General features: G+C 37.7%; 1 protein-coding gene across 31 annotated transcripts in view; it reads left to right on the top strand.

Annotated features, from left to right (window-relative positions):
• The window catches only part of rimbp2b (RIMS binding protein 2b), a 193,837-nt gene that overhangs the window by 72,384 nt on the left and 95,892 nt on the right, over nt 1-25,561 (top strand). For 29 of the 31 annotated variants that reach the window (XR_008809107.1, XR_008809106.1, XM_056267898.1 and 26 more), the window contains exons 4-5: nt 5,792-5,857; nt 23,420-23,503. Coding sequence is in view for 29 of the 31 variants with exons in the window: in XM_056267898.1 (XP_056123873.1) it covers nt 5,792-5,857; nt 23,420-23,503 (150 nt within the window). In the remaining 2 variants the exon portion in view is untranslated. The remainder of the gene's footprint in view (nt 1-5,791; nt 5,858-23,419; nt 23,504-25,561) is intronic. The other 2 variants (XM_056267904.1, XM_056267913.1) reach the window with 1 other exon arrangement.

Genomic DNA, 25,561 nt, shown 5'->3' with positions numbered 1-25,561 from the left:
CACAGACAGGGAACCACATGTGAGGAGTGAAACTGTGACAGATGTTTGTAAAGAATTAGATTTGAATCTACAGTAGATGAAAAATAATATACAATTTTCTCTAAAATTTGTGAGAAACATGGCAAAATAGATATACCTGTAGGTCTATAGCTTGAAGTGATTGATTCCTTATTTTAGTCGGCGAGATTTTGTAATGTTTTTGAAAAAATTATTTTATGATCACCAAGGCTGCATTTATGTAATCACAAATACAAATGTAATTTATTCCTGTGATGGAAAGCTGAATTTTCAGCATCATTACTCCAGTCTTCAGTGTCACATGATCTTTCAGAAATCATTCTAATATGCTGATTTGGTGCTTTAGAATCATGCAGTTGTGCTAATTAATCAATTTTGTGGTGATACACTTTTCAGGATTATTTGATGAATAGAAAGTAGAAACAGCATTTATTTAAAATATAAATCATTTTTAACATTATAAATGTCTTTATTGTCACTTTTGATCAATTAAATGCATCCTTGCTGAATAAATGTATTCATACATATTATTTTTAACTGTAGTGTATAGTGTTTTTTTTATTTTTTATTGTTGTGCTATTGTAGGAAAGAATAACAAACTAAATACTATACTCATTAATTTGATAGCTCTCTGCTCTTACTATGTCAACAAATGTTCTGGTATTTATTTATCTTTTTTCTCCTATGGAATTTGAAGAAACAATAATGATAGATCGATAAACCAACGAAGAACTCCATTAAGTTATGAAAGAGCATCCTCTGAGCAATAAAATGTTCCTTCAGCCCCCTCCCAACTTACAGTAGCGTGGCTCGTCTCTTACTCTAAGATTTTTCTATTCTTAGCCCGGTGAGTCAAAACAAGCGTGTTCCTTTGGCTGGACGTGATCGCTCAAATAACTCCCTCTTTCCCAGAAGGCTAGAATGGTCTCTCTGACTGACCGATGTGCACTGGTCACCACAGCGGAATTGCATTGTGGGAACAGAGCTCAGTTTCTTTCCGTCTCTTTCGTACAGTGTAAATCATCATCTTGTGATTAGCCAACAAAGCTGCCACATGATATTTTAGCGCCTCCTAAACGTTTTAAGGCCAGCGCACACTCCCTCAGTGACAGCTCTATGATTAATGAACAGCAGCTCTGACAGTGAGAAGAGCATAACCTGGTTGCATTATATAAAGGGACTCCAGGTCGCCTCTATAGACTTCTCGAATCACTCTGAAAGACTCAACTCATGGACTGATATCAGAGCTGATGTGATCAGAGAAGCTTTCTGCATCTCTCTGAAGACGCCCGCTCTCTGACGCACAACCGAGAAGTTGATATGAATGTAATCTGTTCAGGAGTGCCGCCACAAGACGACTTCTGAGCCTGTTCAAATCATAAGTCACTTGATTTTCTGTAACAAGCCTTCCTGTTTTTGTTTGTTTTATGTTTAAATGTTTCCCAACAAGTATCTAAATCAATTTATACATATATTTGTAAAATATTTATTTAAAAGTTTTTAATATTTGTTAATAAATTGCCTGTTTAATTCAGATAATGTTCTACCTATTATTCTTATATCAGATATTTTATTTATATGTATGTATTGTTGTTGTTGTTGTTGGCTGTTGTTTTTGGCTGGTAATCTTACTACCCTGCGGAAAAGACCAAATTAGGCCAGTATGAATGTCCAGTCTGGTTTATGCAGGTTTGCTACTTGTCTACCAGTTGGACCAACATAGTCATGCTGTTCATCAGCACAATAGTGGTTAAAAAAAGAATACAGTTGCAATTATGGTGCCTTCATTGTTGGAGTGCACATCAAATTATCTAGATGATCATTTTATTCCTCAACTGTTCATTGAATCTGCATAGTGCCTAAGTAAACACTACCAGAAAACAGTGCTAAACTGGTTTGTTAATTTTAGTTTGTTTAGCATGTTTTAGCTGCTCTTCAGCCTGGTCAAGCTGCCACAAACCAGCAAAACAGACCAAGCCATCTGGGTGTTTTGTTTTGTTCCGTTTGTTTTCTGTTTTTCTATGTTGTTGATTTAGATTTTTAGTGAAAAGTGTTCGTTTTTAAATATAAACAGGTAGTTTTTCTATGTATTTTGTTTTTGACTGAGTGTGAATTTTGCACTAGCTGACAAATGAAAAGTGAGTTTTCTGTTTCTGACTGAGGGAGTTTTGTTTCAGAGAAGTGATGATAGGTGTACATAGGCTAATACACACCCGTGCAGCTGTACAGGTTAAAAGTTAACTGCTCTCAGAAGTATTTTGAATAAATCAAACAGAAAGACAATGGAGAGATTGGTCATCAAAATGAGCATATGCCCCTTCCTTCTGTTGGCCTGTTGCATAAACAGAGGCAGTTGTGCTGTGAAATACACTGTCATTCACAGCCACACTCAGATCCCCTTAACTGAATGAAACGCCTCTATAATGTATTCATAATGGCCTAGATCTGCTCGACATCATAATGGGATCAAATTACGTGATCAGATTCACAATCTGTGTGAAAGGTCTGGTATGCAATTTGTTTTTGTGTGCATTTTTGTGGTTTAGCGGATATTTGCACTTGGACACTTTGTGTTTTATCGATCAGATAGTTAACCATTTGTAAGATATGTAAATGGGATATGTATACTTAATAGGATAGCAATTTGATCATTTAAAACGCCTGAAATGGCCTTTACTGTCAGCAGAAGTTCAAAGTGTGTGTGTGTGTGTGTGTGTGTGTGTGTGTGTGTGTGTGTGTGTGTGTGTGTGAGAGAGAGAGAGTCAGAGCTTGCCTAGCATTCAGTTTGAGGTTTAAAAGTGTTTGACCATTCTTAAAAGTTCACGGAAGAGGATATTTCTTTTTTTTTCTCCACTCGTTCTCAACCCTCGCCTTAGAGACGAATGGGTGCTTTCTCTACTTGACTGACTGCTGACTTACTAGTTCAGGCATCTGTAGAAAAGAGGCTGTGCAGTCAGTCAGTGTGTGTGGGCTCCTGTCTGTGGAAATCTGCTGACAAACAAACTCTCTCTATCTCCCTTGTGCTAGTGATTTTTCCATTCATTCATTCCCTGCTCAGAACTCAGAATTTTCAATCTGTTCGTGTGCTTCTTTCATCTAATAGCTCCCCCCCTGCCAGGCAGCATTGTATTAAAATCCCTCATACTACTACTCACACATTTCTGCAATTTATTCAGCATTTAAGATTACACGCTTTTAACATTAACATAAAATAAAGCACATTAACATTACCTGAGATTGTCATTGCCACACTTTGTGTTGTTGTTCCAGCCGCAACACCACAGAAAAATAGAAACCATTTCTAAAATAGAAATGTCGCGTGTCGCCGTCGCGGCTGGTTAGGACAAAAACTCTGTTTGACATGGAAAAGATACCTTTTATCACGTGTCTTTCTTGGCGCACATGATTAGGAAACGGTGATTATAATGTTGTAAAAATTTTCCATTGAAATAGCAGGGACAAAAATGATTGCAATCGAAAGCCAGCAGTTGACGGTGATGTCCATAGCTATAAAGTTTGCTTGAGGATTTCCTTCAGAAAATGCAGATTTCGCTTCAAATGGACCAATCATTATGCGACAGTCCACCGATGCAGACCGATGTTGGATCATCCCTTGAACACACCCAAGCCTGAAATACAGTCCTGTACAGAATTATTGGCTCCCTTGGTAAATATGAGCATAGAAGATGTTGAAATCTGCAAGAATTCACAAAAATATAACCTTTCTTTGAAGTAAATCAATTAAGGCCCTGTTTACACGAAAACGATTCCGGGTGAAAACGTAATAATATTTTATCGGATGTGCCTTTCGTTTACACGGCGACGGCGTTTTTGGTGCTTAAAAACGCAAAAAAGTGAAACCACCCTCCAAAGTGGAAATCTTAAAAACGCTCCACCGTCGCGTTTCCGTCTAAACGGGTAAAAACGCAAATCTGCTCATGGCGGCTCTCGTCGCGTACGCATTTACGTCACAGGCATGCGCCAGTACAGGAAAATAACAACCAACATGTCGGATTATTTCCATACGTCGGACCTTCAAGTTGCCCTAGCAGCTCTGATAAACGTCCAAGAGTCTTTTCAATTTCGCGCTACTAGGGAGAGAAGTAGAAGGAAGGTTGTACGCAGGCGCACGGACTTGTTGTTGTTGTGTGGCAGTGCTTCACATTGCCACCTAGCCGCCTGGAGTGCATACTACATCGCATTTCTAACACTTTTGCGTCTCCATATGCACGCAGATTTCCCCCCCATAACGCTCGTCTAAACGCAGAATAAAAAGTGAAAACGAAACGCCACTTTTGCGTTTTCTCTTCAGATCGTTTCCGTGTAAACATGGCCTAAAACTGAGGGAAAATCTCAATATTAAATTATTTTTTTCCCCTCGAAAATACGTTGGCCTTAATTTTTGTTCATTTTTTGAATGAAAGATATACAGCCTTCTTTGCTCATATTTATTAAAGCGTGCCAATAATTATGGCAATAATATAATGAGCTAAATTAGAGCCACAATCTACTTTTAAGCTTACAATGCTTTTGTGAAACGCAGCCCAGGACTGTAAATGCTCCATTTGCCCATTTCCAGGATTTTATTTGTTCTCCCAATAAAGGACTGTGTAAGGGCTGTCTCAACAGAACCCATCCTCTCTAGACAGGGCAGATTATCCCGTATGACACTTGTGATCTCATTGCGGTTCAACCTTACATAGAGAGCACACTTGCGATTGCTATGTAATGTTGAGGAGCAGTAAGTCGTCTGATGTAATTCCTCCACTGTCATCATGGCTGTCTGTCCAATCAGCATCACACTGGTGCTGATAGCTGCTCTTTCAGACTGATGCTATATTTAGTTCTTGGTGGCAAACGCTGGGCATGTTCAACTGCCAGGATACAGAAAGCATGCACAAGATTGCCTTTCATCCTTCTGCAGTCTGTTCACTGTCATGACATTTTTTATTTCATAATTCATTTGACAAAATGTTATTATCTTCTAAAACGATGTACTCTCTGTGTTTGTTTGACTTCGTCATCGCTCAAAGACAGGAAGGAAGTCAAAATGTGATTGTCTGGGTCCTCTGTCTGGAATTGAGGACTCAAAAGTGCAGAACAGAGAAAGGTCAAATTTGTCTGTCGTCATTCTTTTTTCTCTTCCTTTCTTCCCCTAACCTATTTCTTTTTCTCTGTCCTTCACGCCTTCTTTCTTTTATTCGCTCTTTTCAGAGAGAAACCTTTTGAATGCTCGATTTCAAAGTCGGATCAAGTAAAGGTCTGGAGTGAGATGTCAGATCTGTGATGGGTCATCTGATGTGTTTACTTTGTTTGTTGTTTTCTTGTTTATGAATTCTCTGGAGCAGACAACGAATGCTCTGACATTCCTGTCTTATCTCAGATAAGGACCAGTGAGCATGTCAACAGTAACCAAGCCGAGAGCCCATGTCTTTGTTTATGTGTGTGCGTGTTTTTAACAAATGCAGAGAAGGCTTTGTAGTTTGCTTCTCCAAAAAATAGTGTCTGAGAGTGTTTATGCCAATTGGTTACTTATTACAAAGATCTCTATAAAATGTAAGTGTTTTTTCTCTATCATTTATTTAAAACTAGTTTTCAGAACACTGAAGTAAGCTATACAATTTCATAATACATTTCAAACGGGTAGTTTTTATTTAAAAAAATGTTTAAATGTCATTTTTTTCCCTTTATACAATTTAAGTGGGGTCCAATTTTGTTTTCAATAAAAAACAGTTGAAACATTCTTCATAATGTCTTCTTTTGGGTTCCACAGAAGAAAGAAAGTCAGACATGTTTGGAACAACATGAGGGTGAGAACCGTACCACTCAGAAGTTTGGGGTCAGTACGATTTTTTAATGTTTTTGCACGAAATATCTTATTCTCACCAAGGCTGATCTTTACTCCAGTCTTCAGTGTCACATGATCCTTTTGGAAATCACTCTATGCTGATTGGTGCTCAAGAAACGTTTTTTTTTCTTATTATCAATAGGGTTGGGTATCATTTGAATTTTAGCAATTCAGATTCCGATTCTCATCGATTCCCACTTTCGAAGTCAAACATTTAGATATCAAACATATTTATTCTGTCTTTTTGCAAAACATTATGTTGCAGCGGAATACCATGAACAAATAAGGAGCTTTTGCCTCTGGTTTTAACAAAAATACCACAGCAAAAACAACTAGACTAACTAATATAAATTTCAAACATCATTAAAGACAAGTAAACGGTATGTAATAAAATAAGAACAAATAAACAAATTACCAATATCACAAATAAATACAACTGAACAAAGTTCAGGTATAGAAATTGAAATGCAATGTAATCAAATGTAAAATAACACTGCATAGTTTTCATTTTATAATTAAAATATAGATTAATCCTTATTAAAGTTACTAAAGTTCTTCAGTCAATGGATGTGTGCACAGCACTGAAAACAGCGCTCGAGTGCCGAATTGAGTTCTCTTTAGCGTCCTCTTGCGCTTGAATGGTTTAAAATCACATTAAAATGTGCACACAGGAATCGATAAGCAGAATCGAAATGTGCGTCTTATCGAATCCACGGTTCTTGGAAATTTGGTGCCGGTTCTAAAGTGGAACCGGTTTTCGATTCCCAACCCTAGTTATCTACTGTATGTTGAAAACAATTGTGCTGCTTAATATTTTTGTGGAAACCATGATACAATTTTTCAGGATTCTTTGATTAATAGATTGTTCAAAAGAACAGCATTTATTTGAAGTAGATTTTGATATAACAATGTAAAATTGATAAAAATTAGAAGTTTATAAAAATGACAATGATCAATTTAATGCATCCTTGCTGAATAAAAGTATTCATTAAATACGGTAGTGATACTTTTTTTTTTAATTTTTCTCTTTAAGAATGCATTTTTGTCTGGGATATTGTCTGTTGACTTAATTTGGTTCATTTTCATATAAATTTGCAATAAACGGCTCTTCAAGGCCTGTCACCATACCATATTTTTTTTTTATTTGAAGTACGCAAATTGGGTTGTAGCCTTTGTTTTTTTGGGATTTCTTTATTATTACCATCCACAGATTGATGATGAAGATTCCTTTAAGTAGAAATGAGCAAATATTAGCAGTGGAGAAGGAGGACGTATGTGTGTGAAGTGAAGGAGAGGATGTTTTTGTACAGCGCCTGCAGTCCAATCTGTGTGCAGAGCAGAAAATAAAGCAATTTGTTATCCACCGAGTCTCTGCAGGGGTGCCTCCTCAGCACTTTTCTTACTCACTGTGTGCGTTAGAGAGAGAGAGAGAGAGAGAGAGAGAGAGAGAGAGACTGTTTGTAGTTTCAGTTGTGATGTGCTGTGTGTATGTTCCACTACATTACCTTAATTGGCCGGGTCTGTCTTTGTGTTCAACTCAAAGCAAAGCTCAAGCACCTTTGACTCACTAACATCCTCAAAACTCAGCCTGCATTCTCTTCCTCTGTATAATCCCAGAGGTAAAGTCGGTTATGTTTGATAGAGATACAAAATTCAGTGTCAAATTGTCCTGTAGACATCACTCATTTTTGCTGTTAAATGTGCTGTTTGGGTAGCAGTTCTTTCTGAAGGTACCTGCTAATTCTGCAAAGAAGAATGTAAATTAGCTCTCACATTATAGGGAAATTGTTCAAATACAGTACCTGTCAAAAGTTTGGAAACATTAATTTTTTTTAAATGTTTTTGAAAGAAGTCTCTTATGCTCACCAAGGCTGCATTTATTTAATCAAAATACAGTAAAAATCATTTAAAATATTTTTTTGTATTTTAATAAATTCAAAAATGTAATTTATTCCTGTGATGGAAATGACATTTATTTACGCGTGCAGCCTGCAGGATTAAAAAAAAATATTTTTTACTCAATTTTCACACAATAAAATATGTTAGAGCTTGGTACGGTACAGGTTACGTGTTTCTCAGAGCGGCTCTGTTCACAGTTAATGCTGCTCTACACAAAACATTTTTTTTTAAAGTAAAGCTAATAATAATCCCACTGTTATGATATATGAGGTAGCCTGATTTTAAAAGTATGATTTCTTGAATTTGAAAAGTCATGTAAATTAATACAGCTTTTAACTACATGCTCATCTTTATAACGAATATACATTTTTCTAGTTATGCCAAGCTCTAACATATTTTATTGTGTGAAAATTGAGAGTAAAAAACATTTTTTTAAATCCTTTTCCTTAATCCTTAGTTATCCAGTAAATCACAAACAACAGGAAAAGTCATGGGGCGTTTGAATATTGTTGTGGACAAAGTAACAATGGGGGGCCTTAGAGTTAAAAACCACTGCTATACACTAGACAAAATCTAACTTTACCCTAAAAAGTAAAGGCTTTGCGTTTCAGAAAAAAATATTTGCCTTATTTATAAATTGTTTTTCTAAATGAGGACGTCTCCAATTGTCCCCAAAGGGAGGTTTTGTCTGATTGAGCTCACTTTTGGGGGCAATTTCGTACACAGAATACACTCTCTTTGTTGGCTCTTTTGTGTGGTCTTATTAATGGTCTTTGTGAATGCATCTATAAGACATATGAAATCGCATTACTTCTCATTGTGTACTTTTATGGGGAGTGTGTTGTGAGCATACATGCTCTTATTTTCATCGCTATAGTACATGTTTGAATGAATGAATGAAATCTTTATTTCGAACAATTAATAAAAATAATAATAAAATAAATAAATAAAGACAGCAATACGTATGAAGTATCCATACAAATAATTAAACACAAAAACAATAAAAAAAAAAAATATATATATTTTTTTTTAGCATAATAATCAACCTGTTCGAAAAGGGATAGGTAGAAGCCCTAGGCTTATCAAGACCTACCCCCAGTAACTACCCAAACCAATTCACAATCAGACAAGATAAATCTAACATAACGTTTTAAATAATAAAAAATAAAAAAATACCTGCTAAATTAAAGTAATACTTTATCTTAATATTAAGATAATGAAAAAATAAAATAAAAGCATAAAAAAAAACATGATCAAACTGCATTTCCAACCATAATGAAATATCATTCACCCTCTTCACTTCTGTACTTATCAAAAATAAAACTTTTATACCGTTTTTTGAATTGCAACATATTAACACTTTGTTTGATCGAACTGCTCAGACCATTCCACAAAAGCACCCCACAAATCGAAATACACATACTTTTGAGTTTTGTCCGAATCCTATGTTGACTCAAATTTAAATCCCCTCTCAAGTTATAACCCCCAACCCTATCTGTAAATAACTGTTGTATGTTTCCAGGCAACTGTTTATTTATTGCTTTATAAATTAATTGAGCGGTCCTAAATTTAACGAGATCATTAAACTTTAGAGTGTGCAATTTTAAATATAGCAAATTAGTATGCTCATGATATCCTACCTTATTTACTATCCTAATTGCTCTTTTTTGTATTGTGCTTAATGTTTGTAAGGTGGTTTTGTAGGTGTTGCCCCATACTTCAACACAATAATTTAAATAAGGCAACACAAGGGAACAATACAAGATAAAAAGTGCTTTTTTACTCAATACATGACTTGCTTTCCCCATTACTCCAATACTCTGCGCTACTTTTGTTCTAACATATTTGATATGGGGTTTCCAACAAATTTTATGGTCAAGAATCACACCCAAAAATTTATTTTCATACACTCTTTCTATTTTAACATTATTAATCATAACTTTTACTTGTGTGTCGGTTTTACGATTACCAAACAGCATAAATTTGGTTTTATCTAAATTTAACGATAATTTATTTGAGTCAAACCATATTTTTAACTTATTAATTTCTGATGTGACCACCTCCAAAAGCTGCTTCAGATTTTCCCCTGAACAAAAAATATTGGTATCATCCGCAAAAATCACAAATTTTAAGAGGTCAGTCACCCTACATATGTCATTTATGTACATAATAAATAATTTTGGTCCCAATATTGACCCCTGTGGTACTCCACAGGTGATACCCAAGCACTCCGATCTGTACTCACCCATTTGCACAAATTGTAGTCTGTTACTTATGTAACTTTTCATCCAATCTAATGCAACTCCTCTGATACCATACTTTTCCAGTTTATTGATTAACAAACGATGATCGATTGTATCGAAAGCTTTTTTTAAATCAATAAATACTCCCACTGCATATTGTTTGTTATCTATAGCACTGGTAATGTCTTCAATTAACTCCATTAGTGCCATTGATGTAGATCTGTTTGTCCTAAATCCATACTGACTATCAACCAATAATTCATGCTTCTCAATAAAATTATCCAATCTAATTACATACAATTTTTCTAATATTTTAGAGAACTGCGAGAGTAAAGACAATGGCCTATAATTCGTGAATTGATTTCTCTCTCCAGATTTATATAGTGGAATGATTTTTGCAATTTTCATTTTGCTTGGGAATACACCTGTATTGAAAGACAAATTATAAATATGAGTTAACGGTTTAACGATTGCACCAATGACATCCTTAATTAAGACCATATCAATATCATTCACGTCTGTTGACTTTTTATTCTTACAATTATTAACAATTTCAATAATCTCAATTTCCTCAGCTGGTTTCAAAAACATAGAGTTGGGGTTACTATATAAATAATCAACTGCCTTCACCTCACTTTCAATCTGTGGATTTTTAATAACATCAGCCAGCTTTGCTCCCACACTTACAAAGAAATTGTTAAACCCATTGACCACTTCTTCCATGTTGCTTAAAGTCCTCTCATTTTCTATATAATGCTGAGGGTATTTTTTATTCATTGGTCCATTCCTTATAATATTATTTAGCACTTTCCATATACCCTTGATATCATTTTTATTATCATTTAATATTTTATTATAATAATCTTTCTTACTTATCCTCATGATACTGGTCAATTTATTTTTATATCTTTTATATTTATTCTCAGCTTCTTTTGTTCTGTGTTTTATAAATTCTTTATACAAGGTGTTCTTTTTTTTACAAGCATTTTTTAATCCTTTTGTCATCCATGGGCTCTCTTTAAATTTGTGCTTTATGGTTAATTGTTTTAAAGGACAGTGTTCGTCATATAATGATTTAAAAGTGGACAGAAATGTTGCGTATGCATTATTGGTATCAGTCTCATCATACAATTTTTTCCAATTATATGTAAGTAATACACTTCTAAGTGTATTTATTGATTCAACAGTTCTGATTCTCCTGTAACTAACCTCATTAACTTCCTTATACTTCACATGATCACCAACACACATCGCAAAAACTGGCAAATGATCACTTATGTCATTTAGTAACAAACCACTCTTTAGACTATTGTCCATTCGGTTTGTAAATATGTTGTCAATTAGAGTTGCACAGTGTGATGAAATTCTGCTTGGTTTAGTTATAAGTGGGAAAAGACTCAAGCTAAACATTAAATCGATAAATTCATCTGTAAGTTTATGCTTATTGGGATTTAAAAGATCTATATTAAAATCCCCACAAATGAACACCACTTTTTGATTATTCTTAGTAAATAGAATTTCCATACTGTTCATGAACATTTCGATATTTGAACCAGGGGCTCTGTATACACAGCTTACAATTACATTTTTCTTTTTTTCCAAATTAATTTCAACCGTTATTATCTCCATTACATCATCAATATTAGTTGTCATATTTTTCACAATTTTATATTTTAATCTTCTATCTACATACAATGCCACTCCACCTCCTTTTTTATTCTCTCTATTAACATAATTCAATTCATATCCATTTAACTCATAATCAGCACCCTTCTCGGAAGTAAGCCAGGTCTCAGATATGGCTATCACCTGGAATGGGTTGTTTAAATGACTCAAGTAATCCTTGATGTAAAGAAAATTTGCATATAAGCTTCTACTATTAAAATGAATAATTGACAATCCATAATCAGATTTTATGTTCATGTTGAATTGATCATCAGAGTAATAACAACAGTTGTTGTTTATGTTGTTAAGAAAATTGTTTTCAGGGTCAATATCTTGTTCAAAACCATGTAGATTATGATCAGTGAATTTGAAAGTGTTTAAGTTCCAACCATCCCTCTCATCATTGTCACTCTCATTTCCAACTGTTGTTAAGTTTAAACAGTCAAGCTCTTCAAAAGAGTCCATAGCCATTATAATTCAAATCAGTCCCACACATTGATACAAGTTACATGATCATGATTCACAGGTACTTGTCCAGTTCCTCAATGAATCTAACAGACAGTACTCTTGCTTCCTCAGGTGACCCGGTAAGTTTAATGAACACCTTGCAGTTAGTTGTCCAGGTTGACTGGATTTTCCCCTGCTTCCTTAGGAAGCGTGCCTTTCTGGCTATGTCTGCATTTTTTTTCGTCAGGTGCTCGTTCACATAAACATCAGTCCCTCTAAGCTTTTTCCCTTGCCTGAGCAAAGAAATTTTGCTTTTTCTGTTCGTAAATCGAATTATTATTGCAGGCTTGTCGTTTTTGTTTTTCCTGGGTAAAGGATGACAAGCCTCAATATCGGTGTTGGATATTGATAAGCCTTTGCTGTGGAAAAAAAGCAGTCACCTGTTGCTCCACTGAGTCCATGTCTGCCTCGATGAGCTCCCCACTGCCTGTCGTTGTCACCGCCCTGGCGTAAGAACGGGGCCTGATCTCCAATCCGCTGACAACAATGTCGTTCATGCGGGAATGCTGCTCCATGTCGGCCACACGGCCCTCCAGGCTGGTGATCCGCTTGTCCTTCTCCTCATTTTGTTTTTTCAGATCTTTAATTTCGCTCATCAAATCAATGATCGTTTTCTGCTGCTTAGAGACAGTCGAAATCTCCTCAGACAGAAAATCAAGCGATTTCTTTATTTCTTCGATCTCTTCATTCTTCTTTGGAGGCATTTTAGCTTCAAATCTCGTTGTGTTGACTAGTTCAGTGCTCCAAATCAACTGTAATGAGTCAGACTGTGTCTAGTGTTGACTGAAGCAGCCCTCGAGCATTGAGATCTCACACACACTGATGTTATGCAATTAATTCGGCCTTTTCCAATGATCTGTGATCAGTAGCATCTGAGAGGAGGATTAGAGTGTGTCTGGACAGCAGCCGGCAGACATGCTAAACAGACTCATGGTTATGAGGGCATGTGTGATCACACTTGTGTTTGCACGAAAAAGTAGATTTGTGTTGTTTATATTACACTGAGTAAAATGAGTGGGGTTGAGTAGACTAGACTACAGCATGACAAATTAAACAGTTTTGATTTGAATCAAACTGGTACATTTTCTTCTTATGTCTTTTTTGCTCTCTCCATATCCTCATAAATACCGAATACACAGGGATGTGTGTGTAAAGATTCTTGTGGGAATTTAACCACTGACCTTGCTATTACCGTGTGTGAGGTGGTAATAGTGTCAGTGACCTGTCCTTTAGCTGTGAGTCAGTTCGCTTCACTCTGAATGGACAGATCAAGCAATGCCACTGCAGGTGTGTTGTCTCTGGGGTGCCGTACGCTTGCTCTCATGTTAGTATACAACAATATGAAGATGTTTAACGGCTAATATCTAATAACGGGACAGAGAATCACATTTTATTGTTTACTGAGGGGAAAAAAATCCATGCAACACCATATTAGCCATTTCCATAGTAACACTCATGTCCTATCTTTCCATAGTAACACTCATGTCCTATGTTATTTTGACAGAAATGTAGATTCATATTTTATAATCATTTGTGATGGAGGCAGTCTTCTTAAAGTTTATCGAAACTATGGAGCTTTTCACACTTGAGATTGTATAACCAAGGCTCATTGTTAACCATGGGTTATTTTGTTGTATTTAACACCGTTCATACTTTATCCATGCTTAGTACACAATCCTGGGTAGTCACTTTTGTGAAAAAAAGGTGTTTAGTGGTATTGAATGTGCACTTGTACTGTACTAAAAATCTTAGAAGTACATAAAGAAAGTACAGTTTCAAGATGAATGCGCATTGTAATGATGCCAAATTAAACATTTTACTTTAAAGTACATTTTAAATCATGTTTTAATAATATTTTGTTGTGTGTTAAGGTATGCTTATTTTGATGTGTTGACTAACATAGCACATGTACAGTACTTGATTTTTTAACTGTAGTGCGTTATTTGATATTACACTTAAAGTTAATATATTTTGAATGTACTAAAGTGCCGCTTTATCTTTGATAATGTGTAATTTAAATGATATTTAATACATGATGTATACATTTCAGTAGAAAGTACATTAAAAAGTATATTTTAGTTTACCATAAAAGCTTGTCTGTTAAAGGGTACTTCTGTTTCACAAGGGCAAGTTTCAGGATTTCATGCTGTATATTGGCAAACCTATGTTAATGCTCTTATTCTGTCATGTAGATCCGCTCTAATTGTCTAGTTCTGAAACAGTTAATAAAAATAATACTCCATTCTCTTAATAACTCCATGTCTACATCCCATGCAGCAGTTTAGTCTAAATAAGTTTAGATTTTAGTTTAGATTGGTGGATTGATAGGTTTAGATTGGTAGTGAGTGTCCATTCAGTGTTTTACCTATGGTTACTATGGTCCTGCTTCTACAGTACAAAATAAGTTAATGTGTTATGCAAAAACCATATGCATTGTCATAACGGGTCAAAAATTGAGCCGTACCTGAGTACCAATTAACTCTAGTTTCCAGATGGTTGCACAGCTTTGAACAGTGTTACACAGCATGAGAAGATGATACGGATAAAGCATCAGAGTGAAGGCATTATATAAAAGGCTGATTAGGCCTGATAGATCGCCGTACTGAATGGGTTTCTCCCTCCGTCCATTTAATCTCAGCGTGTGCGGTATCGATGTACCGTGTCTGTAGCCTGGCTGAATGCAGGCTGGAGGGTTTTAAATGAACATCAGTGCTGTGCTTTAAGACAAATGGCTGCCGATGAAATGTTAAATATTCAGAATTACACTTACCGCCATGTCGGAAACAACCCACTGCTCTACAACAGCCATTAAACACCGGCACGCCCCAGATCTATGCTGCCAATCTATATTACATAAGTCTGTGCTCCGCTAAACAAGAGCATGCAGTGGCAAGCTGCAAAATGATACAGGCATTACTCTCTGGCATATTAAAGACCCACAGTGCCAAGTCATGTTATGTAACTTCACAAATACACACTGAACATGCTGAGACTAGCCTACAACATACTAAGATATACAAGTACACAGATAGAGCTACAGAAAATCAAATAACTCATTTCATTTCACCACCCTGCACAGTGGGGATGTCAATGAAGTAATGGACACTTTTTCACATTTCTGGTGTTCTTGGAAGCGGAAGTCGTCATAGTTGGGCAAACGTCTATACTGGTGAAAGGGAGACAACAGCAAAGATAATTTATAATAAGAACTCTTCTCCAATAGCAAAGGAAAAAATCTGCGATACATTAGAGACACCCTTGCAGCAGCGTTAATTCCTTTTTTATAATTTACTGCCAAGGTGATAAAACACTAAGTATAGCGTTACAAATGTAATAAAAAAATTTAACAACAAAAACATGAAAAGCACGTCATCACAGTCTTTGAAAAGGTTCCATGTCACTGATTATAAATAAGTCATTTAGATCAGTTGATCATGTGCTACACGGGCTTCTTGCATACCGTAATTCCTCAAATAAAGGCCGGGGCCTTTATTTACCTGAACTGCAGATAGTAGCCGGCTTTTATTTGAAGCAGGCTTTTATTAGAGGCAGGCCTTTATTTCTAATTCGCGATCCCCGCCCGCCAGCCAAGTTTCCATGGTGACGCGTCATGCTTGGCACGTGTTCACCACAGCCAAAATAGCGCTGTATGACAGATGTAGCGCTTTTATTTCTAAATATTAACAAACTTGCTTACCATGTCATCAACTATCTTCTATTCTGACTCTCAAATCCGTGTAAGTGAGTTTGTTTTGTCGTTTAAAACCCTTTATAAATGATCTTGATCTGTAACGTGAGATGGGCACCGCAGTTCAGAGATTCCTGTTGTATTTGTTCAGCGCGTGAATTCTTCAGTTTCTCCCGAAATACATGAAAGTAAGTGGCCGGTGAACTGGGAGAAGAATAGAGTAAACTTTATAGTTACTTACACTGTGTATCTGATATGAATAAAACACGTCGCCAAATATATTTGAATGGATTGTTATTGCTGCTTCCATACAGGGGCGTCATGCAAGCCAAAATTCTGGGGGGTCACAATCTGAGACGTTGCAATTGTTTTCTGATGGGTGATATGGATCATGTTAGGAGGGGTCAGGGGGTTTCTCCCCCTGAATTTTTTTTAATTCTGGCTGCGAAACATACTATTTCAATGCAGTTTGGGAGGGACAGAAATACCTTAACGGAGCTAGCAGCAACCCTCCTCTATCTGAGGACTAAGTTAAAGTATATGTGTATCTTATATGTGCATTATAAGATGTTTTGAAGGCCATAAAAACTGGATACAAACAGCTTTAAAACCATGTTACGCAGCTGATTATTTTTCTCTCCTCATCTCCATCACACTTTTTCTCTTTGTTTTTCTCTTGCCCTGTCTCTTCCCCTCCTAAAGTTGAGCTTTGACTGATAGGCTTTTCATTTTTGTCTGTCAGTGAAGAAAGTAAACATAGGGTCAACTGATAGGTTGATTTATGAATCATTTTCTCAGACGAGTTCATTTACTGAAAGCTACTAGGAAAGCTAGGTAGCCTAACTAAGTTTATTAAATTCATTCACAGTACACATTCATTATTGATCTTATGCCTAATACAGGGCCGTAGACAGGGCTTTATAATCAAAGAGGTCCTAAATTTGAGGTTGGTAGGGGGTTCAAATTTTTTATTTCTCTGATATGTGCATTTCAAGACGTTTGAAGGCCAAAAAAAGGATAAGAAATAGCCTTTCTTTCTTTTTCTCTCAGTCTCCTGATCTTGCCTTCCCCTCCTAAAGCTGAGCTTTTTTAATTTACTTAAGGCAACAAATTGTACTATATTAATTCTCAATATGTACACATTCATTATTAATCTTGTGCCTAACAATGAAAACGGCTTTTCCCCTCACAATGACAGTAAACTAATTATTATTTAGCCTACATTACGAGTCACGTTACATAGGCCTTTTTTCAGTTCAAAATGGCGAAATTAGACAAAAGTATATTCGTGTGCCTGATTATTTTTGTCATTCGTTTAACATTCGTTTAACAACATAACCTGTCAAATATGAAATGTTTAGTTTAGCTACTTACATCTCGCACTTGACTGTACACTGAAGCGTCGAGTCTCACTGCTAAAATTCGCGCTCAGCTTCTGTGAACATAAAGCCCGCCTACTTTGATTTCATTGGTCATCTCAAATATTCTGACATTGATGAGCAGTGACAGACCAATGAGGCTCAGATGAACACACTTGCGCACACACACACCCTGTCCTCTGTTTCTGACGTGCGCTCTGCTCGGTGCCGCTGCGGATTGAAGATGAACAACGTGCTGAATCTGATTATAACAAGACTGAAGAAATAAACAATTATCAGGGAGAAAAAATCTGAGGGGGCACGTGCCCCCTCACTTTGAATGGGCATGACGCCACTGCTTCCATAGACACCATTGTGTATTTTACAAACTATAAATTTATTGTTTTGCTATAAATCATATCTATTTTTATGTCTGAAACCTAAAATAAACATGTGGTTAAAAACACTGAATAGTTGTGATATATGACAAGCGCTGAGCGCGTCCGTCTTTGAGTGTACACTCATTTAAAGTGTACCTATTCACACTAATTTTTCCCCGGCCTTAATTTGAGACCGGCCTTTATTTGTCCGCGTTGACCACGCCCCCGGCCACTATCAGAGGCCCGGCGTTTATTTGAATACCGGTCTTTATTTGAGGAATTACGGTATTCGAGTGTAGGAATAGGCGGAGTGTGTGTAAGGCTGGGCAAGGCTTAGTCTTCCCCCTTGCCACAGACTTCAGACTAGTGTGGGATTTTCTCACTCAAACCACTGACTGCTGCTGCTTCTGATTGCTTTAGAGGGAAGAGCTGCCCATAACTGCTGGTCTGGGATCAGTTTTCTCCGTAATAATAGCATATGGATTAAACGGATTTGGTGTTTGCGCTTTTCAGAGCATTAAAGTTACTATTTACTAGTTTCTGTTGTGCATGTAGCCAACCACAAACATATATGTCGATTTCTTGAACGCAATGGCCAATCAAACATTTTCAAATTAGAATTCAATCACCACTCAGGTCCAGTTCTGAGTTCTGCACGTTCGCAAATCCTCTCGTTATAAGTTAACTTATAACAAATAAAGTGTAGACATTATATAGGCTAAATAGGAGATTCACTGTGCAGTCAGCTTCATTGATTATAGTGAGATGAGTGACAGCTTTTTAGTGATTATAAAGGGAGCGATCTCTGCATGCTTTCTAGGCGATATATAATCGATTCAGAATGAGTGTAGGAATCTTTATTTTAGAGTATATATACATATATATTACATATTTATTTTTTACAGATATAATATAAGGTAATAATATATTTATACCAGTCTGTAAGTATTTTTAGAAAGGAAATAATACCTTTATTCAGCTAGACTTGATCTTAAATTGATCTGTTTGAAAGTGACAGAAAAGACAATGAATGTATCATAGTTTCCACAAAATATTAATCAGCACAACTGTTTTCAACATTGATAATAATAAGAAATATTTATTAAGCATCATAATAGAATGATTTCTGAAGGATCCTGTGTAACTGGATCATGTGATCATAGGATACTGATACAAAATTCAGTTTTGCAATCACAGTAATCAATTACATTTTAAAATGTTAAAATAGAAAACAGCTGTATAAATTATAATATTTCACAATATTACTGTTTTTTACTTTATTTTTAATCCAATAAATGCAGCATGGTGAGCATAGATTTTCAAAGTCATAAACAATCTTACTGACCTCAAACGTTTGATCGGTTGTGTGTGTATAAAGATTTAAAAAAGTGTTTCCAAATGTCCACTCAAAAACAACCATAGAACTCCAAAAACTGGAGGTTATGGAAGCCATCTTGAAATTGATTTTTTAGGGTTGCAGAGACGTGCAATCTGTATGTAAGGAGATGACCTGGATCTCTGGCCAACAGAAAATAATGATGTATATGTCCCATTAATCATTTTACTCTGTTTCTAAAGGATTAAGTTTGGAGAGCTGGTTGTCTTCAGCCCACAATATCTGTTTGCAGTTTCTGATACATGATTCACAAAAAAATATCATTCAAATGGGTATTTTTAGATCTGATGATTTCTCTATATTGATATAATGGTCCAGGAATGAGCACACATTCTGTAAAAAAATAAATTACAACATTAATCTCAATCAAATAATGAGGCTTTTTAACAATTAACAGGTTACACATCCCGACTATTGTGCCAAATACTTCTATAAACTCTACACATCACCATAAACTTTACATATTAATGCATTTAAATTGCAACCTTTTCATAGTAAGTTCATTTGCAAAATATACAAATATGTTTATTATGTATGTTAAATATAAATATGTTTTTGTGCATTATAAATTGTATGCAATATAAACAAATTCAAGTTATATCCATTATTTTGTCCAACAAAAAAGGTCAGGCGGGGTAATGTCACCCCAGTTTTTAACATCTACGTGTTCTGTGTGTGTGTGTTCTGAACTGGTAAAGGGTTGAATAGCTAGTATCTCTGAAACACAGGTTTTTCCATCCATTAATCCATGCATCCATCCATCCATCTATCCATCCATTCATCCTCATGGATATTCGTTTATTATTGAAATTGGGTTCTATCTCCCCATCCCAGGTGTCACTCAGCAGGATGGATGTTGCCATTCACTAATACCTGCATGCGCACACACACTCACTCACTCACTCACTCACTCACACACAGCTTATGTTAGCCTCTCTTGAGACTGATACACCACATTATGAGCATCATGAGATGACCACCTGTAGCCCACACACGTGTATATATACCTCCAGAATCCCACATACAGGCCCACGATACACCTGCCTCCCTAAAGACCAATAACGTTGTTTTGCTTGTTTGGAATAAATATATGAAGAGTTTGGTTCCAAAACGCAATAAATCCATTTAGATTAATTTGAGTAAAAAAGTGTTTTCTTTACCAAGAAAGTAGAAAGATGAAAACCACTATTTTCTGTTTCAAACTTTCACATAGCATTTGTAGGTCATAATAACAAAAAAAATTAAAATCCAGGTTTTGATTTTCAAAGATTTATTATAAAAACGGATTATTTTTTTCCCCAAAATGCAATAAATCCATTAAAAAAAAAAAAATCAAAATGCAATTAATCCACTGAATCAATATAAAAGTTTTTTTTTTCATATTGAAACTGTTGAAAATACACAACAACGTAAGTTTATTAGTATAATATTTTTATTAAGAACTGTAAAGAAGATTGAAAACATTTTTCCTCCTCCCGAGTGCCTCATCTTCTTAATCTCCTCACGTAAATGATTCGATTTCGATGCCTTACGTTTCTTACCCACCGCAGAAAGAACCACAGGTTCATCAATGCGTCAAAATTATTAATTTTTTTTGTTTGTTTGTTGATCGAAAAGTACAAAATAGATAAGAAAAACTAGGAAGCCGGGTGTATTTAAGGCGCTGCCGTTACTGTTTACATTGCGTGGAATGGTGCGTTTTGATTGGTTGAGAGCGGATATATCGCATTCTGCAGAGAAGGGAGACTGGCGTTTGTCGCGGTTTGGAAAGAAAGGGAGAAAACATGACAGAATAACACGGCGGATATCGCATTTTACTTAAAATTAAACATTGACTTTTCAATACCAACCAGATACAATACTGATTTTTGCAGTAACAATTTTTTTTTTTTTAAATGGCGTTTATCGCGTTTTGGAACCAAACTCTTCATATGAATAATCAGACCAAATTGCTTCTTTTTTTTTTTTTTTTTTAGATAATGTACTTCCTTTTGGTTGGCTGTTTGGCTTCTTTTCAATGTATTTTTTTAACATTGCTGGTTTAAATCTAAATGGGTTTGGGAGCTTTTATAGACAGATATGAGCATGTTTTTTACATTGCGTGTGTACAGTTTTCATGACTATGTATGTGCATTAGAACTGTGTGTGCGTTTGTTATTCTTTTAGTGGATTTGTATTTAACTCTCCCTCTCCTTGAACTGCCACCTTAACGTGGTGGAGGGGTTTGAGTACCCGAACGACTCTAGGAGCTATGTTGTCCGGGGCTATATGCCCCTGGTAGGGTCTCCCAAGGTAAACAGGTCCTAGGCGACGGGTCAGACTAAGAGAGGTTCAAAAACCCTTATGAGAACAATTAAATCGAGGACCGTGACGTCACCCGGTATGGCGCAGCCGGGGCCCCACCCTGGAGCCAGGCCCGGGGTTGGGGCTCGTATGCGAGTGCCTGGTGGCCGGGCCTCCCCCCACAGGGTCCGGCCGGGCTCAGCCCGAAAGGAGCGACGGTGGGCCGCCTTCCCGTGGGCTCACCACCTACAGGAGGAACCGTAAGGGGCCGGTACTGAGAGGATCGGGCGGCAGTCGAAGGCGGGGGCCTCGACAACCCGATCCCTGGACACGGAAACTAGCTCTAGGGATGTGGAACGTCACCTCGCTGGCGGGGAAGGAGCCTGAGATTGTGCGTGAGGTTGAGATGTTCCGACTAGAGATAGTCGGGATCACCTCTACGCACGGCTTGGGCTCTAGAACCACACTCCTTGAGAGAGGATGGACTCTTCACCACTCTGGAGTTGCCCATGGTGAGAGGCGACGGGCTGGTGTGGGTTTGCTTATAGCCCCCCAGCTCAGCAGCCATGTGTTGGAGTTTACCCCGGTGAACGAGAGGGTCGTTTCCCTGCGCCTACGGGTCGGGGATAGGTCTCTCACTGTCGTGTGTGCCTACGGGCCAAACGGCAGTGCAGAGTACCCAGCCTTCTTGGGGTCTCCAGGAGGGGTGCTGGAAAGTGCTCCGACTGGGGACTCCGTCGTTCTACTGGGGGACTTCAACGCCCACGTGGGCAACGACAGTGACTGGGAGTGATTGGGAGGAACGGCCCCCCTGACCTGAACCCGAGCGGTGTTCAGTTATTGGACTTCTGTGCTAGTTACAGGTTGTCCATTACGAACACCATGTTCAAGCGTAAGGGTGTCCATCAGTGCACGTGGCACCAGGACACCCTAGGCCGTAGGCCGATGATCAACTTTGTGGTCGTTTCATCTGCCTACGGCCGTATGTCTTGGACACTCGGGTGAAGAGAGGGGCGGAGCTGTTAACTGATCACCACCTGGTGGTGAGTTGGATCCGATGGCGGGGGATGAAGCTGGACAGACTCGGCAGACCCAAGCGTACTGTAAGGGTCTGCTGGGAACGTTTGGCTGAGTCTCCTGTCAGAGAGATCTTCAACTCCCACCTCCGGCAAAGCCTCGACCGGATCCCGAGAGAGGCTGGAGATATTGAGTCCAAGTGGACCATGTTCTCTACCTCCATTGTCGAAGTGGCCGCTCGGAGCTGTGGCCGTAAGGTCTCCGGTGCCTGTCGAGGCGGCAATCCCCGAACCCGGTGGTGGACACCGGAAGTAAAGGATGCCGTCAAGCTGAAGAAGGAGTCCTATTGGGCCTGGTTGGCTTGTGGGACTCCTGAGGCAGCTGACGGGTACCGGCAGGCCAAGCGGACTGCAGCCCGGGTGGTTGTGGAGGCAAAAACTCAGGCCTGGGAGCAGTTCGGTGAGGTTATGGAGAAGGACTATCGGGTGAGAAGCTCTGTCACTTGGGAGGAGCTCAGTGTAGAGCCGCTGCTCCTCCACATCGAGAGGGGTCAGCTGAGGTGGCTCGGGCATCTGTTCCGGATGCCTCCTGGACGCCTTCCTGGGAAGGTGTTCCAGGCACGTCCCACTTGGAGGAGACCCCGGGGAAGACCTAGAACACGCTGGAGGGACTATGTCTCCCAGCTGGCCTGGGAACGCCTCGGTGTCCCCCCGGAAGAGCTGGAGGAAGTGTCTAGGGAGAGGGAAGTCTGGGCATCTCTCCTTAGACTGCGACCCGTCCCCAGATAAGCGGAAGAAGATGGATGGATGGATGGATTTGTATTTATTGTGACTTTTAGACTTGTGCATCTCGCTGGTGGCATTGCAACATTGTGCTATAGCAAATGGTTGCTATTTATAGATCAATGATGCATACGGGTACCCACTGGTTCAGAGAATGTGGTACTATTACCCACACGGACACTTGCACACGTACACATGCATACATAGACAGATTGTGTGTTATGCCGCATCCAGCCTCCCTGAAGAGAGGTGTTTGCATTAGGCCACATCTACTCTTAACAGCAAATTGAATCCATCTATCCATCTAACAGTATTTATTTTCTTTCCTCCCTCAGGAGACTGAGATCAGCAGGAAAAGAAAGGAGTGTGAAGTCCTTGAGGAGGAGGTGAAGAAAAAGAGCCAGTCATGTCAAACTCTGGTGAGAGCCTTTACAAGTTCACGTCTTATGAGAGGGTCTCGCATGCTGGGTGTCATATCAAGACTCTTCTGAGATATTTACTGTTAGTCTTCCACCATACGGCTCTTTTTGTAGTTGTGATTTATAAGGGGCCGTAATGGGTTACACTATTTTAGAGGCCTACAGGTACCCACAACATATATACTGTGGCCATGAGCACAATTATGTATGCAATTCAGATAAAATAGAGACATCATAGTAACGATAGTAGTATACTGTACGTGGATTATCACACCGACAGCGATTTGTAGCGACAAAGCAACTGCTCATCATTTTCACTGAGAATTGGACATTTTCTGTTGGTGATATGTTGAATTTTGACGCTTAAATTAGAAGTATCATGCTTCTGGGTTGCAGGTTTGTTGTTAGTTCCAATATAAAGTTGCAGGGAAAAGTTTGTGAATCATTTATGAAATTTATGAACACTTTATGCAGAATTTCTAAATGGGATGGGTGGGCTCTGAAAGGTGTTTTGAATTATGAGAGCTGTATTACATGTTGCATGGTCTTTTATTACAAAAAAGCAAGGATTTTTTTGTACTGTACCTCATCGTCACATTTAAACATCCTATTTAAAGGTGAAGTTGTGTTATTTTTGCTCCAGTAGCTTTTTTATTTGTTTATTTATGTATTTACTTACAAAATATTTGAATGGTAAATAACCAATATAATATAATATATAAATATAACAAATAACATTATAACCAGACCAAATAGATTTATGTGTGTATTTTTAAATTATTTTTATTTATTAAGAGATGCTTGGTCAACATGTTGGTTTTCTTGATGGTTTGTAATTTTGTTTTATTTGTATCTTAGATGCTAGAATGGCTCCTTTAACACTGACTAGAGCGCATGCAATGTTATGATGCATTGCTCAATTTCAAAACGTTTGGTAGGCAGTGTAAGATTGTACAAGGGATCAAACCACTAACCTTGTGGGAAGTGGCCCACTTCTGCCAACCCACCCATGAGAACTGTGTGCTTTAGTATCATATTTAGATTGGATTTTGATTGGCATGATACATTTTTTTCCAGGGGGACAGTTTTTTGGACAACACAGGTGCTGATGAAGGTATTTGCCTGCTTGATTTTGGAAATGCTGTTAGTTTCACACGCACGCACGCACACACACACACACACACACACACACACATGCACACACATCAGTGCATACTCATCACTCTCAAGGGCGTTTTCTCTCTTTTCCCGCTCTCTCTCAGTCTTTCTCACTTTTCCCACATACCAGACATGGAGAGCTGACTCCAAGGTCCACTGTCAGGGGAAACAAAGCGAGCAGAAGGACAAAAAAAGCAAGCACAAGAGAGGGGAAAAGAGAGAGAGAGAAAGATGAGTGAGAGTGAGAGAGATAAAGAGTGCGTGTGTATGTACAGAGACTAATCATCCCTGACTGCCAGGGAAGCTCTTTTAAAGAGCCTCTCTCTTCTTCTGTATTCCTCTCACCTCAGCGTTCGGGAAAGACTTTTCATCCATTACACATGAGAGAGGCTTTGCCGGGGCTTTTTAGAGCTGAGGAAGACCTTTTAAATGGGTCATGCGGCATGCCCTAGGTTTCACATTTGATTCCTGGTTTTTGGTCTATTATGGAATTAATTGAATATGAGCTCTTGTATCATGTGCTGCGAACTCAAGGGACGAGTGCATCACTGTTTAAATATTAATACTTCAGGTATGCATGTTGGATAGATTCTCACATTAAAGTATTGATCCTAACTGTTTCCAATAATGATATTTCTATTTTATTATATTATATTTATTTAGCATTATTTAGCATGTATCATACGCTTTGAGTGGGAAAGTGTGATAATTTGCACTTTGGTTAACTGTAAATGTATTTATTTTTTTATTGTTAAATATATATATATATATATATATATATTTTTTATTGTTTATTCCTGTGATGCAAAGCTGAATTTTCAGCATCATTACTCCAGTCTTCAGTGTCACACATGATCCTTCAGAAATTATTTTAATATGCTGATTTGGTGATTAAGAAAC

The sequence above is a fragment of the Rhinichthys klamathensis genome, unplaced genomic scaffold (assembly GCF_029890125.1).
Source record: "Rhinichthys klamathensis goyatoka isolate OS25496 unplaced genomic scaffold, OSU_Roscu_1.1 h1tg000266l_1, whole genome shotgun sequence".
NCBI lineage: Eukaryota > Metazoa > Chordata > Actinopteri > Cypriniformes > Leuciscidae > Rhinichthys > Rhinichthys klamathensis.
This window is presented reverse-complemented; position numbering and strand designations above follow the sequence as displayed.